The sequence below is a fragment of the Xiphophorus hellerii genome, chromosome 3 (assembly GCF_003331165.1).
Source record: "Xiphophorus hellerii strain 12219 chromosome 3, Xiphophorus_hellerii-4.1, whole genome shotgun sequence".
In the NCBI taxonomy this organism is placed as follows: Eukaryota; Metazoa; Chordata; class Actinopteri; order Cyprinodontiformes; family Poeciliidae; genus Xiphophorus; species Xiphophorus hellerii.
In genome coordinates this window covers 5,651,787-5,668,822 of record NC_045674.1, presented here as the reverse complement: position 1 = coordinate 5,668,822, position 17,036 = coordinate 5,651,787, and the positions used below count along the sequence as shown (strand labels likewise).

Below are 17,036 nucleotides of genomic sequence, written 5' to 3'. Positions count from 1 at the left end.
CTCCTGTCTCTTTTATTCCTTTCCCAAACAGAGACGCCACAGGCCCATTCTGTCCACTTCCGAGAGAAAATAAAGGGCAGCACGGAAACCTCTTCCCAGAGGAATATTTACTCTTCAACGCCCCCTAAAGTTTCTCCTGGGAATAGACAAGGAGAATACCAGAAGGCAAACATGACCTGCGCCAGCTTTTAGAGCCTCTCACTAAAAGTAAAAGAAAAGTGAGAGGTGCCTCCCGTTTAGCTTCTGACCCTCACAGGAAGTGGAAGGTGGCCGGGTTAACTTGACATTGACAAGCAGAACGGCAGGAGCGTGTTTATTATCAGGAAAGACCCTCATGCTGTAATCAGAGGCGTGACAAGGCAGGAAGGGGGGATGACAAAAGGTGTGTTCAACACCTTGAAAAGAGCCGAGAGGGAAGGGTCACAGTGGCAACCCGGTTTGGAAATGTTCCCAAAAGCAGATGACAGGTTGTGTCTGACTCGCTGCTGTTATTTCCTGACTAAAGCTCCAGTCTGAAGTGACAAAATTTCGATTTATCTTTAAATCGAATCGGATTTTTTTGTGTGGCGTTATTTCCAAATGTATGAGGCTTTTTGTGATGTCCAGTTAGGACTGCAAACCACCTGAAAGTGACCTGCATGCGCAGTAGAGGGCGCAATAACGTCACACACAGAGAGCGTGCTCAGTGTTTTGCCAACCGTTATAAAGAACAAGCAGAAGTGCTCAGTGATGCTATATACATCTTACGATTTCGAAGTTGTTGTCCGACCGGAGCAGCACATTAACCATGGTTGTTTTTACTTGCGCGTCTCAGGACGCAGAATAGTTACGTTTGTCGAGTATAAATGACGTTCAGGTCGGCTGAACGCGATCTGGCCGTTCAGATTCGGCTCACATTTGAAACTTCGGGTTGCAGTGTGAACGCAGCCTATTGTTTCCTGTGTGGTATTTATGTGATTATTACTGTCACAAATCAATAAGCAGCTTTTGTTATTCTCAACTTTGTGAATCTTTCTGGTGCATTGGAGGATCGTGTTATTATTTTATGTTGAGGGCGATCTTACAGTTCACCCTCAACAATCAACGGCTTTATACAATAGTATTTTTCTTTCCTTAGTCATTTTTTTATACTTTTATTTTAGTATTACTGTAAGAAGGGCCAAAAATATTAACTGCCTTTTAACTCAAAGACAGACTTGGGCACATCCATTCATTATAGTTGTATTGTTGTATATACTGTATATATATATAAATACAACAAGAATTTTTTTTGTTTGTTTTGTTCCTGTGAATGGATCAGGGTACTACAATCTGTACAGTCAAAAACGCTATTTTTTGCCTCAGTCTAGCTAAAAAAAACTTGTTTAAAGCTGCTAATGAAATAAATAAATAAATAAAAGACAACCCATCATTTATATATATCTACTGTAAGAAGTTGACTGTTATTTTTAAACAACAGATATTTTATCTCTAATTTTAGGTTTTAAAATAATACCCCTGCCCTAAAAATAGTTTCAGCAAAAAGAGGATAGATACATTAGACGTTGATAGTTGTGAAATATGAAAAAAAAAGCACATTTCCAATCTAATGGCAGGAATAATGGATCTAAAAAAACAACAACTGGTACCTTGTTACTCTGTAGTGGAAATGCAACACAATTATTGAATGAAACAATTGAAAAATTGCTAAAATCTGCATTTATTATTATTATTATTATTATTATTTCATGATATAGACATAAAACCATGAAACATTAGTTGATTAGTGCCACTTCAGAAGGTCCAAAGAGTCACTTTGGGCCACAGAACTGCAGGTTTCAGACCGTGAATAGACTAAAATCACCTTCTAGACCAATAATGTAAAACAAAAGCAAACACTTTACATCCTTTTCTTGAATTTACAATAATTTGTTGTTTTTTACTTTGTTCCATTGAAATTATGCCTGTTTGTTTTATGGCCAAACTGGTTGAAAAAATTAAAAATCTAGAAGATAACCAGTTTTTGGTTTTGTTGAGGAAAAACAAACAAACACTAAACTGATGTAAGTGTAACAGGCGAGGCTGTAATCAGGTCTGGGAGGAAAATAATAAAAAAATCTGTTCATTCACAATTAAGCCAAAATCTGGGGAGAATTAAATCCTGGCAGAACAGCGCCACCCTGTGGTCATCTTTAAAAACTACAGATGTAATGATAAAAACGTAAATCATGTTTGAATGGAGAGGATAAAATCTAAAGCTAAATGTGTTTTATTTTATATTTATAATTTCCTTTAGATTTATATTATGAGACATGTTTACAGAAATTTTACTCAGATCAGTGGAGATAGTGGAAGAAATAAAACCCTTTTTAATTTTGACATGAATACATCAAAACATGCCTTATTACTGAGAAATAACACTCATTAAGTAAAAATAAAAAAAAAATTAATTACCAAGTTTTTCTAAATATGTGGACTAAACTGACTATTGCTGAATAGAAATTAAATGTTTGTTGAGAAACAGTACAATATAAATATCCTGAATTGAATTAAACAGACTTTTTATTTTTGGGTTGTCTCATCAGGAAGTCTTGTAAATACAAGAGAAAAAGAAGTAAATTTTTTTTAATGGAAATTGATTTATTTTTCTATTAACCGACAGTTTTTTGCTTTGCCTCCAACATTTTCTTCCATAGTTCACTAAGACAAACTCACATTTACATCATCCACATCTAAAAATACCTCAGATTTTTGGTCAGCATTAAGCAGCCTCACCTTACACACACGAAATGGGGCCGTTGGTACAAAAATAAATCAGACAAACGGCAGGCGGCACAGTCACTTCATCCTCTGTTTGCTACAGATTCTTAAGGCAGATTAATGTTGCATCTTCATCATCGCTGTGAACCCGAACCCCTCCGTGTGCTCGCCCACATTTCTACAGAACGTGTAGCATTTTCATTCATAAATAGGAAATGGGCAAAAAGACGTGGTTCAGTCTCAGATGTTGATAAATATTCCTGGAGCAGTCTATCTGGTTCCCAGTAAAAGTGTCTGTTTACTTGCTGCCTGTGCTGGGTGGATGCGCCCTGGAGAAGGCGGTGGATGTCAGGATGCTCCTCAGTTGTCAGCAGCTGTGATGGAAGTGGAGTCTGATGTTTCTGCAGCAGCAGCAGCGCCTGCAGGCGTCTCTTCGCTTTCGGTTTCCATAGAGAGCTCCTGCATGGAGTCTGCAGCCTCCTGGACGGATTTAATCTCCTCTGAAAACAGAAGAGTCACTTCAGGTTACAACCAGCCGTCACCACAATATGCTACGATTTAAATTAGCTTAAAAAATGTAAATTTGACCTAAAATCTAAAAGAACAAAACAGATTCCACACAGTCATTAAAACAAATCAAAACTTAAAAAAGTCCTGTTCTCCAAAGAGCTGCTGTAGATGCTGGCATTCAGAATTGGGGAGTAACTATATACATTTACTCAATTACATTTACTTGAGTGACTTTTTTGGGGGTAATAAATTTACTTTTAGGAGTATTTTTACTGTGCTGTACTTTTTACTTTTACTTGAGTAATTTTATTGTGAAGTATTTCTACTCTTGCTTGAGTAAAATTGCTGGATTTATCTCAGACTCTAGAACCTTCAGGATATAAACGTACAATTAAAAACCTCAACAGGTTTGGGTTGATTCAAAGGGAGAAGACTTATTTCGTAGCTGAGGTCTGTAAAGTTGCATCTGAGTGAACCACAATGGAAACACCAAGACAATATTGTGTTTTATTGACATTGGCTGAATGTTGAACAAGGTTTTTGCACATTTGCAATGAAGATGTAGGAGCTGATGATGAATTTTTGTCCTAAAATATGAACTAATGTTCAGTTTTGAAGTTTCTGGATGAAGTTTCACCTTTGCTCTGCTCCATCCTCAGTTTGGCCATTTCTGCCTCCTGCTTCTCTCGCTGCTCCTGCAGCTTCTTACAAACCTTCTTGTGGGTGAACCAGTGCATTTTCTGGCACGCTTGTCCACAGTAGATGACCTGAAAAAAGAGCAAACTGTCAGTGAAATCCTTCACACGATAATTATTTCTGTGGTTTCAACGCTCACCATTTTGCAAATGGAGCATCTCTTCTCAGCTCCCTTTTCTCCACAGGTGGTGCAGAACTCTGCGTCCATGAAGCCGACCTGCCCTGTGATGGCCTGAGTCAGAACCGAGAGCGCCGTGGGGTCGTTACCCTGGAGGGCAAAAAAATCTGATCAGATATTGCTATCGAAAACACAGATGGGATTTCTGATTCCAGTTTTTGAGCCACTGAATTTATTTCAAATCCTGTGGTTCTGGGAGGGAGGGAAATGTTTGGGCCGAAACGATCAATTGTGACGAATCGATTATTGAAATAATCTAATTTAGTAACTGATTAATCGTTAATTGGTGAAGACTGACTCAAAAAAGACTATTTGCTGATAGAACATCATACTTAGAGCAGTAATAAATAAAAACCTTCTTTGCCTGTAAATATGTCCGACCCAAACTCCTCTAGTGGCAGTTTTATCTTCACCTGGTTCAAATTCAGCAAAAAATAAAACATTATTCAACCCGAAAACTAGTCTTGATGTTCAGTCGAAAAGACAGATTTGAGTTTTTCACATGTTGATGTTAAAAGTATTTTTTTTTTACAATGATCAAGCACTCACTAAAGGAATGTGTGAGATAAATTCTTATTTTCTTATTAAAAAAATAATTCAATTGTTTATTTGCATCTTTTAATGTATTGTATAAAAAGAACTTTTAAGTGGTTAAACAGCAAAATCTGCAGAATGAGAATTTTTTTGATCATAGAGTAATCAATTACTGAAATAACAGTTGGCGTATTTAGAATGAATTTGACGTTTAGTTTGCAAACTTACGATGTCTACAGGGGCGATGCTCCGCACCAGCTGCTGCAGCAGCGTGGCGTCGCAGTACGGGAACTTGCGGATGCATTCTCTGATGAACTTCTCCTGAAAGACTGGGAAACCGTCGCTGTCACGACCTTTTAGCAAACTGGAGCGCACAAAAAAGGTAAAACACCCAAACTCCAGTGAATAACAGGACAAAATATGTTGTTCAGCACAAAGAAACAGGCAGAAGGCGCTTGAAGTGATATCGACTTAAACAGGACAAAAAAAACCTCCAAAACTCTTATGATATACCTAAGGTACAAGAGAATGCATAGCCAATTGTTTTCATATAAAATACAACACTCACCCTGGTATAGATGTGTAAAACACCTTTTAAAGAAATGCATCTTTTGTTGCAGCATCATAAATTCAACTGCTACTTTAAATACATTTATGTATCTTGGAATTAAAATAATTGTTTTCCACAAAAGTCACTGGAGTAAAACTGGCATCCTATGCTGAAGCTTTTTTTAAAAAAAACTTTACTCTTTAAAGATATTTTTACTCGGTTATCCACTCTTTTATTAGTATAATATCAAGACTTGTTCCTCCCAGCCAGTCTTCAAACAAGGTAAGACAGGGGAACATTATCTCAGACTAAAACATCGTAATCAGAGCAACATAAAGTCAAAACAAAATTAAAACAACTGAAGCAAACAAGGCTGGATGAGCAGTCACAATTATCTTACAACAGAGAGCTAAGTGGGTGGCAAAGAAGGTAAAACAATCACCAGATGAAATGATAGAGTGGCGATTTGGGGTCAAAGGTCTCCATAGAAACCATTAGATGCTACTAGCTACATGCCAACCTGAAAAATTTAAAGTTTTCTTGACTCTATTTAGTTTTTTTCATGCTAAATTAATTAACAATGTTCTATTTTCCTCATTTTATTTGCTAACGTAACAGATTAATTAATATTAGGGGTTTTTACACATCTTTACCAGGAGGATGTGGAAGGTTCTGCTCATAATAAAACCCATTCCCTCACGTAATCCCACCTCTTTATGAGGCCGTCCAGCTTGTCCTCGCGGTCTTTCAGGAAGGAGGCACACTTTCCCAGCACACAGCTGATGTAGTGCATCTTCATCGCCAGAACCTCGTTCATGTCCTGCTGCTTGATGCACTTCTCACAGATCAGCTCCATCACTCTTCTGCATTTGTCCAGAGCCTCCACCTCGGCGAGCAACGGGTTTTCCTTCACCAGCATCACCAACTGGAAAACAAAACAAGCAACGAAGGAGATTATTTGGTTTTCTAGACGCCGTTTTAGGAAACAGCAGAGCAAAAACGCAAAGTGAGCCATTCCAGCTGTTTCTGATCGCCTTACTGGTGAGGATGTTTTAATTTAAGCAGTGAGAAAAGTAGGTGGAATGAGGAAAAATGAACGGGAAAATTCACCTGAAAGCTACCAGGTTAACATTTTTATTGTAGTAGACACTGATATGACAATAAATGAATTTGATTTCAAGTGTTTCAAATTAGGAAATGTCTCAGGGTTTTGCTAGAGATGCTAAAAAGTGATTGAATATTTAAAAAAAAAAGAATCAAGAAAATATGTAAAAGTCTTTATACAAATGTTAGATTTTTTTCTGCCCAAACTCATAAAACTTAATTATTTAAGCTGCTCTCTGAAAATCTCTCTCACCTGAAAAAATTGGTAGCTAAAATCCAGATTATATCGACAAATAATTAGCATTATTTAAAAAAAGGTTTACCACGCAATGCAGGTGGAGACAGACTCTTTAAAAGTTGGCAGCGTAAATCTTGTTTTTTGTTGGTTTCTTGCTGACACACTAACTTCACACAGACTGTTTAGTGTCACAAAGCTTTTATATCCACACAAAGTCAGTAAATGATGTAAGAAATAATGTGATGAATGCAATATTTTATGGTAGCTTTGATTTTTATTTGTATTAGCTAAACCGGTAGAGCTGCACTTCTCTTCCTGTTAGGAATAATTAACGATTTGATGCCACATTTAATTACAACTTTTTGTTACCGACACTAATAATTAAACTGAATAAAATGGTTTCAGAAGCATGACGTAAAAACAGAAAGCATGTTAAGGTTCATTCAGGCTGCTGGAAGATGAACTGGGTCTTTGAAGCCCACATGCTGCATTCAGTGAAGTCCTACTTTGACCGTGTTCAGGTTGGTGCTCATGATGATCTTATGGAGGGGTCCGGACAGTTTGGGCGGCAGCTTTGGTTCCTTCTCCAAACCCTGCGGCTTTGTGTAGTAATCCAGCCTGGCTCGAGAAAAGTAGTTGTTGATTACAGTGACGCAGTCGTGCTGACCTAAGGATGAAAAGTGGAGGGTGGTTAAAACTCTGAATGTCGATCATTTTGATGATTCACTTGAAATCTTGTATTTTGTAATTTTGCGATGTAAACACACATTTTAGTTACATAGCAAATTAATCAAATAAAAATGAATTAACTAGAATCAATTATCCAAATATTTCAGTCCATTGTGTTAATATAAGAGATAGTTTTTACCCAATTAGAAAAAAATGGTTGAACTTAATTTTAAATAACATTTCTGCTGGTATCTGCACATCTCTGCTGTTGCAGCTTTTATTGCTACTCTGCAAAACCTGAAATCTAAGTAAGATTAAATATCTTAAATTAAGGAGATTTATGCTTGTTTTCTTTCTGACAAGATATTTTTTCTCACCGAGAGGTTTTTATGTTAGAATATTTTTCTTATTTTAAGTGTTTTAGTACCGGTACTTAATTATCTCAGTAAGATATTAAAGCTTGATATTAAGACAATATTACGTATTATGAGTACATATGTATATGCTAGAAACTAGAATATCAATATTTACATAGAAAACCTCAAGTATAGAACGTATTTTGTCTTAATAAAATTTTCTTATTTCAAGCACACACAGAAGTCACATATTGTAAATAGTCTCATTTTATGCTCTTAGACACATTTTGTGCATTTTTTTTAACTACCCTACTCAGTTGTACATTCATTTGGACTGGAGTAGCTACTTTTAATAACTGCACAATATTTATGTTGAAATTTTCCCCTTACTGTACAGTATTTTATGTTCTTATCTTTGTGTGAATTGCTTTGACTGACTGTCACTTTGCTGCTGTTGCATTGGAATTTACCCACTTTGGGGATAACAAAGGATATTTCTATTCTATTCAAACCAGAAAAAAAAATTCTTATGTTTAAGGTTTTGTAGATTTTAGAAAAATGCAATGAGAATAAATTACATGGTCACAAACCAACAAAAGCTGCCATTTGAGCGGCGGTCCGTCCAACAGAGTTGGTCACATCTGTTTCCGCCCCGGCATCCAGCATCATCCAGGTGATGTCAGTCTTTCCTACAGACATAAAGGAAAAACGTCTAATATATCGTATATTCAGACATATTTGTTTGTTGCTGTTTGGACCTGCCAAACCACACGGTGATGGACAAACACTGACACTTACCTGACAGGCCGGCAAACATGAGCGCCGTGTATCCATGTTCATGCTGGTTGCAGTTTACGTCAGCTCCGTGTTGGAGGAGCAACTTGCACATCTCTGCTTTCCCTTTGTAGGCAGCGTGCATGAGCGGCGTCATCCCATACTGCAGGTGAGACGAAACCAAATCTGTGACTAACCATCACACTAAAACTACATCTACTGTGGAGTAGAAATATTACAGCTGACAGCTGAATATTACAGCTGACAGAGCAAACTGGCACAGGAGTGTTAAGTTGAAAGCAGATACATTCAGGGCAATAAATTCACCTTTTTCTTGTTCAAAATAGAGACATACAGTATATGGGATACATGATCAGACAAGTGGAGGGAGAGCTGCAAAAAGCTTTAAGGTAAACAAAATAATTAACTTAAAACTCAGTTATTGAGAGGGAAGACTGCTTTCAAACTTCTCATATGGACAGGAATCCAAAAGCTTCTCATAAACAAACAAAAAAAAAAAACTACAGACCTTAAAGGCATCAAAGTTGATATACAAAAAGCAACAGTTAATGCTCAATATTGTATTAATATAACAGTACATTAAATTGTTTTGCTTCTTTTCTTGCAATTTCACTTAGGTAAAAAGAAGAATTGTAACTGTAAAACACAAATCTTTTTAATAAACTGGTTACGAGAGAAAAAAAAAGTTAATTATGAGCATGTCGGGATAAAATCATCGGTCTCGCTGTGTTTACTTGTGCTAAGCTACCTCATCCAGACAGTTAACTCGAACATCTTTACAACCCAGCAACCTGGAGGCTTCCTGGACGTTTCCTAAAAAGAAGGAGAATTCGTCTTTTTATCACTTTCATATTGAAGTTTTACCAGAATATACAAAACAAATTCACAAACCCATCTAACAGCTAAACTTAACTGGCATGTTCAAACTTATTTCTAGCTTTCTTGTTAGAATCAATAGAAAGGTAAAAATAAAAACAACAATTTTCCTACTTTTTATTTAAAGTGCTGCCAAACCACAGCTATAATGGCTATAATGGTCTAAATGGGTAGGCGTGCAGCTTGTATCGTACAAGCTAACCAGCAAGGATTAGCGTTAGCCGAGGAGGCTTACCTGCAGAAATAACCTGAAACAACTCCTTTTCGCTTGGAGACAAGTCTCCTTTCTTTGCGGTGGACATAGTGATTGTTTACACCTTTAAATAAAATAGAAATGGCACCAATATTGCAACCAGTTTTTACACAAGCACCGCAGTTCTTCTCTCTGACAGGGTGATGCTCGGCTGTCTATGCTAGCTCTGGGCTAGCTGTCATACGGAATGTACCATTTACACCTGAAATAAGGGGTGTGTGGCGCCGAGACAGAAGACTAAAAAACTCAATGTGTGTCGGAATAATGACCTAACTTTTAGAACTATGTACTTTATATAAGAAGATAAGTGAGTAAAAAATTAGTATAATCAAGTAGCTACCCAAAGAACCAATAAAATGCACAACCGAATGTCCCCTTTGTATTTTGTAAAAAATAATCAGATCCACGGGCGTCTAGCAAGTTCATTCATAACCGAAATCCTTCAGCAGTGATAACCGAGAAATGCCATATATTACTTTCAGATATTTTATAATAAAATGTAAATACTGATATAGAATAACTATTCATCTCTCTGTCTCTCATATAGGTATTTATTGTATGCAAATACTCAGGTACACAGTATTGATTAGGGGGGGGGAAAAAAGCAAAATTCAAACTTTAATCTCAAAATTCAGACTTTGTTCTTAAATAGATAGAATTTTGATGAAAAAACTGCAGAATTGTAAAGAAAAAAGTAATTGAAAGAGTCAATTACTCTTGACAATCATTGTTACAAGTCTGAATGTGGTCGTGTCTTGATGTAAATTGGCGCAAAGTAAATCGAAACAGTCTTTAAATAACAGTAATGTGTACAAATAAAGTTCATTAAATCAATTAGATGAATTGTCTCCACCTAAATAAGTATGAAATCCACTCTGTTGGGTAACTCTTTCTGTCATGATTAAGGTTCTGTCTTTGATTCGCCTTTCAAAAGGATGAACAAAGTTTGCATTTGTCTTACTGCTGGATTTTCATGTGTTTTCCATATTCAGGAGAACAAATAGTAAAATATGACTCCACGTATCACAAACATCACCTTCTAAATTACCTGTTTGCTCCAAGATATGGGTCTTTAGAGCTGCACAGATCCACTTCTGTCCAGGTTTGAGCTGAAAGCACAGCTGAAACAACTGAAACGCCACCACATATCTGGCAAGATTCTTTGATTGTCTCTGCAACAACAATGTAAACAGATGCAAACGTTTCTTTAAAAAAATCATTACTATGTATTTCAGTTTCGGAACCAGACCAAAACCCCTCAGTGTCATTACCTTGAGAAACAATGAGATTTGCATAAGTATAAAACAGGCTTTAATGTCAAAAATTATCAAATGTTAAAAGCCATACAAATGTAACAGATGCAGAGTGAAATTCACCGTCCAGCGCTGGGCTCCACTTAGCTCACCTGAGGGGTGACACCAAGTGAAGCAAAGATTGTAGCAAAAGTTTAGCTTTTATTCTCATTCTGAACCCTCTCAAAATGAAAGTGTTAATCAGTTTTATTTTGTTTATGACTTATCACATAAGACTGTCGCTAGTCTTATGTGATATGGTTATGTAAGCATGCAGCAGTGTGTGTGTAAGCAGATAGAAGAGACAGAGGAAGGACATAGAATCACTTCATCCAGGAGGAGGAGCTTGAATTGTAACCCAAGTTTAGGCAATGAAATACCATAAAACAACTTCTGCAGCTTTGTCTCTTTGTTCTCATGGAGGAGCAGCATTCAGCTTTTATGCACCTCAAATCTGGAATAAACTTCCAGAAAATTGTAAAACAGCCGAAACACTGAGTTCCTTTAAATCTAGACCAGAAACCCACTGGTTTAGAGTTTGGCACACAGTGAAAAGAAAATGTAGCATTGTTCCAAATCTTGCACTTGTTAATTCCTTCTCCCTTTTTCTGTTTGCTTTTCCATGTCCAATGGGTAGGTTGTTCTGGATTTTTTTCCTCTAATAAATATATGTCAATTTTTATTTTATTTTCACATTTGTGGATAATATATTCATCAGAGTTACCTCCAATGGCAGGATTTATTTGTAGTATTTTCTTTCTATATGCTTTGTGGAAATGTTATTTATTTGACCTCAGTTACCTTCTGTTTGTGGGTTAAACTCTGCTAAAATTTTATTGCAGTATCTTGAACCATATTTTTAAATATAATGCTAATAATAAATAAAAAGACATTTCAAAGAAAGAAAGAAAAATTTAGAAATTAAATATGTAAAGAAAGAACAAATACTACAATATGTTGGTACTACATTGGGGCCCCTCAGTTGTCACAGTATGTTTAGTTAATAGAGAACAAATTCTCATTTTCAACCACAACCTGTTCAGAAAACATCAAAACATCACACAATGCAAAATCATAAAACAGAAAAAAATAATAAAAATACAATCATATCCATACTAACTAAATATACTATGTACACATGATAAGTCAGCAGTATTTAAAAACAGGTACATCTAGTTGGCACAGATTCCTTGCTGGTTTACTAGAATGATGATTCCTGATTAAATCTTTCATTATTTATTCTTACCTAATAATTACAAGGTCATAGTGATGAGGGTTAGGGTAGTAATGGCAATGAACTCCCTCAACAGTTCATCTGAGGACGACACTGAGAGACACGAGGCAAGAACAGCTACTGACAGCTAACATTGACCGCTTAACATGTTGTTGGCTAAAATCCCTGGTAGGAAGCTGGAGAAGCCAGAGAAAACCCAAAAAACATTTCAACTCCTCACAGATTTGATTTGAAAAATGCTGCGTTGTGTCGTGAGAACAGCTTTAACGTAGCAAAGTTTCTACATCCAAGCTGCCTGTAGCTTATCATTGTTCTGGATAAACCTTTAAACTCTTTAAAAATTAAGAAAAATACTCTAGGCTCTTGAAACTAAAAACAACAGAGAAAAAATATCACATTGAAGAATGCAACTCAAGACTAGGCAATAATAAAAATAAAAAAAATCAAATAAAAAAGTTCCTTTTGTTGACTGAGCAGGTTTGTCTGGCTTACACTGACATGATGCTGCAGGTCATCAGGGTTTCCATAAACTTGAAATTATATAAAAACAAACAAAAACAACAAATATTCAAACTTAAATATCAAAGACAAGATGCTTCAGATTTGAAACAATAATTAAAAAAACTAGTTGTATGTACTGTTACAAAGAGATGTTGCCTACAGTTATTATGAATATGAATAAATAGAATTGCATTTATATATAAATATACCTAAAAATATACCACTAATCCTAAAAGTTTTAAACTTGTCAAACACACACACACAAAGTTATAAGCATATCTATGTTCTCATAAAATACATTTTTGACAACATTATATATACAACTAACAGTTTCTACAATGGCAACATAACTCAAGATAATATTTTTAGATAATAGTTCAATAGATTTGACTATTATCCTGAAAGGAAACAATGAGGAGACAAAACTAAATGAGAAAAATCTGGAATTTTAATTTCAAACTTCCTTCAAAAACGGACTTCAGTCCCAAATGTGGTTCTTTGAACAGAGGGCAGTAAATATTGACAGGCTACTTCTGGCAATCTGCAAATACAGTTGAACTTACGGGAATAAAAGAGGAGTACCTAGACGATGAGACGTGATTGGACAATGAAAAGGTTTTTATATGAGGAAGAAAGTTCTGTGACAAACCAAGTCTGAACCAAATGAAACCATAAAGACCTTCGGCTCCGGTGACAAAAAATCTGTCCTCCAAGAAATCAGCGTAAGATCTGAATTTATAACATCTTTCATTAAAGCTTGATCATATTTCAAGTAACATCAAGTTAACAATTGAAATTGTAAATACTGAAAGTCGGCTGAGAGTAAAAATAACCAGAATTTATCAGAACTGCAGCTTAATAACTGTACAGAAGTTTAGAAACTTTTGTTGGGTAATAATGTCCTATTTTGTCTGGGTTTTGCAGAATCATGAAACACATTGTCCTGTTTCATTTGCTGCTCCTGTTTGGAATGTATTCAGCCCAAAATTATAGTAAGTATAATCTAAAAATATTTATTAAACTGTTGAGACTGTAAACATAGGACAGCTGACTTTAAAGAAGCAACTCTTGTCCACAGATTAGTCTTAAATTAAATATTTACGATTTAACATTTCATCTTAAAGAGGCTGCTTCTTTTGTACCTGTCACTCTGTATCATAGAACCTGTTGGTCCAAATCTATGAAATAATCTGTCCGTGTTGGAATGAAAAGATTAATTGTTCCATTAAAAATTAGGATGAGAATTCAATTATTGATGTCATTTCCTGGTACATTATTCAAATCTTTAGAAAAGTGATTTGCCTGCTACAAATCCTTTCAATTCAGCTTATTTACAAACAACACAAAATTCACCTCAAGTTACTTTAACGGACAAACAGGTCCAAGTGATGTACAATATATATAATCAAATAAAACGTAGTTATATGTACAAATTCAGTTATAGAAATTCCAATTTGATGCTTAGTTATAATTAAATGCTTTTAATACAATGTAGACAAGTTGACTTTATCATGCCACCTGGAAAAGTTTTTGAGTATAGAAGGAACATATTTGAATGGTTCACTAATTATTGAGTTGAGATTTGGTGGATCTGCAGACAAGATAAAATATAAGTGCAATTATCACTATTTAATAAACATGATCAATCTATGACACATAATTAGTTTTTCAGTTACTAAATAAATTCTATCAGAACTCAACAGAATAATTAACATTGAGATAAAAATAGGATTAAACTATTCTTCTTAACTCCCTCCCCTCCAGGAAATGTGGCTTTACGTGGCAAAGCCACTGAGTCTTCTCACTACAAAGGAGAGTGGGATGAGTTGGTGGATGCCTATAAAGCTATAGATGGAAACCGAAATGCAAATCTTGAAAAAGGATCTTGCACCCACACTGACACTGAATCCAACCCCTGGTGGAGAGTGGACCTGCTGGACTCGTATGTCGTCACGAAGGTCATCGTCACCAACAGAGGAGACTGCTGTGAAGAGAGGATCAACGGTGCAGAGATTCGCATTGGAAACTCTCTACAAAACAATGGTGTTGAAAACCCGCGGTGAGTGGTTATAATATTTCTCATTTCATGTATCTATGTCACACCAGGAAGTCTTTGATTGCAACTCCAAGTAGGTCCTAGATATCACTTACAAAGTTTTTCTCTTTCAGAGCTGCTACAATCTCCTCCATTCCAAGTGGAGTCTCACAAACAATAAATATTCCTGGCCTCATGGAGGGACGTTATGTCACTATTGTGATACCGGGATCAAACAAAATTCTGACTCTCTGTGAAGTGGAGGTCTACGGGTACCGCGCCCCAACCGGTGAGAAAGTTTAGGCTACATTTTGGGTTATGGTTTAAAACTGAGGGTGATCATTGTTGAATGATTTTCATATAGTTTCAGTTGAAGTCTTGAGAAATTCTTGTATTTTTGGGAAAAAATGGAGATGGTAGATTTGTTTTTTATGGCAAATAGGAATATATTGAGACAGAATCTGGATTTCTTTTAAACACAAACACAAAACCACAGATTCTACAGGAAAGAGATTTTTGTCCACAAATGAACATGATGCCATCACAAAGTTTGTCTGCTGAACATCCCTCGTCCTCATTTCCCGACACATCCTAAAGATGCTCTGTTGGATTAAGATCAGGTGATATTTCGAAAAGCCGAAGTTTAGCAATAAAATATTTCATCACCATCCTAAAATAATGACCAATGTCACTTTTTTTTGGCAAAAACCGACATTGGTCATTGTTTTAGGAAAGTGAAAATTTCCTCCTACTGTTGTGTAACCAACACTTGAACTGTTAATTCATGGAAGGACAGATCTGTGATCTCTTCATATTTACACCAAACTCTAACTCCACCATGAATTTTGGAGCTGATATCAAAGACTGACTGGACCAAGCAACCTTTAATAGTACTCAGCTTATTCAAAAAAGGAAAATCAAGGTTTAGTTATGTTACGACTCATGGATCACAGATTTTACCAGATACAAACAAAGCAAACAAAGAAGCAAACAAAAGTCACAATATGTGACAATGAAACATTGGTAAAATGTATTTCATCACAATAAATCACCCCCGGACAATTACAAAAACAAACAAAAAAATACGTCAAATTTTTATTTTAACTCCTGCTGATTTTTTATCTTCCATGTCTTCCTTGAACAGGTGACAATCTTGCCCTTCTAGGCAAAGCCACACAGTCCTCCCAGTTCGAAATTGGTGATCCATCAAAGGTCATCGATGGAAATCGCAGAAACATATGGACTCAGGCTTCCTGCTCGCACACAAACAGTGACCTCAGTCCTTGGTGGCGACTGGATATGCTGAAAACACGCAAAGTGTTTTCAGTTAAGGTCGTCAACCGGGATTCATTTCAAGAACGACTCAACGGCGCCGACATCCGCATCGGAGATTCTCTTGAGAACAACGGGAACAACAATCCCAGGTAGTTTACTAATAAATTCAATTTTCTGATTTTGTAAAAGGAAAGTTGTTTGAATGACACTACTATGCAGCCTGTGCACATGATTCAGGGCTGCAGTCACTTTTAGTAGGACATAGAGCACACAAGTTAAAATAAGAAACTCTTCCTTCATTTTAGTTGCTGGTTTTATTAAATGCAGTGTCAATTTTGAGAATGTAATAAATATGACTTATTTTCTGTTTCTTTTAACAGATGTGCTGTGATCACAGTTTCTTCGGGAAAGAATCTTTATGAGTTTAACTGCAACGGGATGGACGGACGCTACGTAAACATCGTCATCCCCGACAGGAACGAGTACCTTACTCTTTGTGAGGTTGAGGTTTACGGCTCCACAATGGAATAAAGCCTGCAGTGGCAACGAATGGCTGTTTGTACGGCTCACAAAAACCTGACGCTTCTGCTCAATAAAAAGGCTTTCAAATGTGCTTAAGGTGTTAATTATTTTAAAAATGATTTAATGTATATCTAGTTTCCAAGACAAATCGGATTGACAATATTAGTATTAAATAATAAGTGAAATAGAAAGAAAACTAAATAGTTTCAACCCAACAAAAATGACACAGCTGAGATAAAAGGGTAAAAAAACACAATGTAGAAATAAATGAACCTATAATTGTAGTAAAACATCAAACATTTAAATTTTGTGTGACTCGATAAAAATTCTTACTTGATTAATCAAATTTAATCAATTATTTAATTTAATTTTTTTGGCACTAGAGGCTTCACTACACAGGCCTCCATTCTTATGTAAGTTCATCTCTTGTCCTGTAGGTGTTTCTGCAGCTGGATTGAGTAATTTCAAATTGACTGAACACTGGGTGGAGGATGTGGTGTTATGCCTCTGCCTCCATAATGTTTGGGTAAATTTTTCATAAGTGTACCCACCCTGGCCAGAGGTTATTTCCATCTGAAGTAACCAGGGCATATTTCACTGCGGGTTTGAAATGGGACAGATTTTTCCTGAACTTAATCAGCTTTGCTGTGAGAAGGCAAATGTGCTTCATTATCTTTAT

General features: G+C 36.1%; 2 protein-coding genes across 2 annotated transcripts; one reads left to right on the top strand and one right to left on the bottom strand.

The window, feature by feature from the left end:
• Window positions 1–2,523: 2,523 nt before the first annotated feature.
• On the bottom strand, window positions 2,524–9,686 carry ankmy2a (ankyrin repeat and MYND domain containing 2a). The gene is made up of 10 exons (XM_032557592.1): window positions 9,481–9,686; window positions 9,118–9,182; window positions 8,373–8,511; window positions 8,165–8,263; window positions 7,056–7,216; window positions 5,918–6,132; window positions 4,886–5,021; window positions 4,085–4,213; window positions 3,887–4,016; window positions 2,524–3,239 (listed from the first exon to the last, which is right to left on the bottom strand). The coding sequence occupies exons 1-10, from the start codon at window positions 9,545–9,547 to the stop codon at window positions 3,100–3,102; spliced, it is 1,281 nt and encodes a 426-aa protein (XP_032413483.1). The 5' UTR covers window positions 9,548–9,686; the 3' UTR covers window positions 2,524–3,099.
• A 3,326-nt stretch (window positions 9,687–13,012) lies between these two features.
• Window positions 13,013–16,448, top strand: LOC116716759 (fucolectin-3-like). Its single transcript, XM_032557593.1, has 6 exons — window positions 13,013–13,247; window positions 13,450–13,517; window positions 14,290–14,584; window positions 14,695–14,849; window positions 15,705–15,984; window positions 16,216–16,448. Exons 2-6 carry the CDS (start codon window positions 13,454–13,456, stop codon window positions 16,364–16,366), a joined length of 945 nt encoding a protein of 314 aa, XP_032413484.1. The 5' UTR covers window positions 13,013–13,247; window positions 13,450–13,453; the 3' UTR covers window positions 16,367–16,448.
• Window positions 16,449–17,036: the final 588 nt, after the last annotated feature.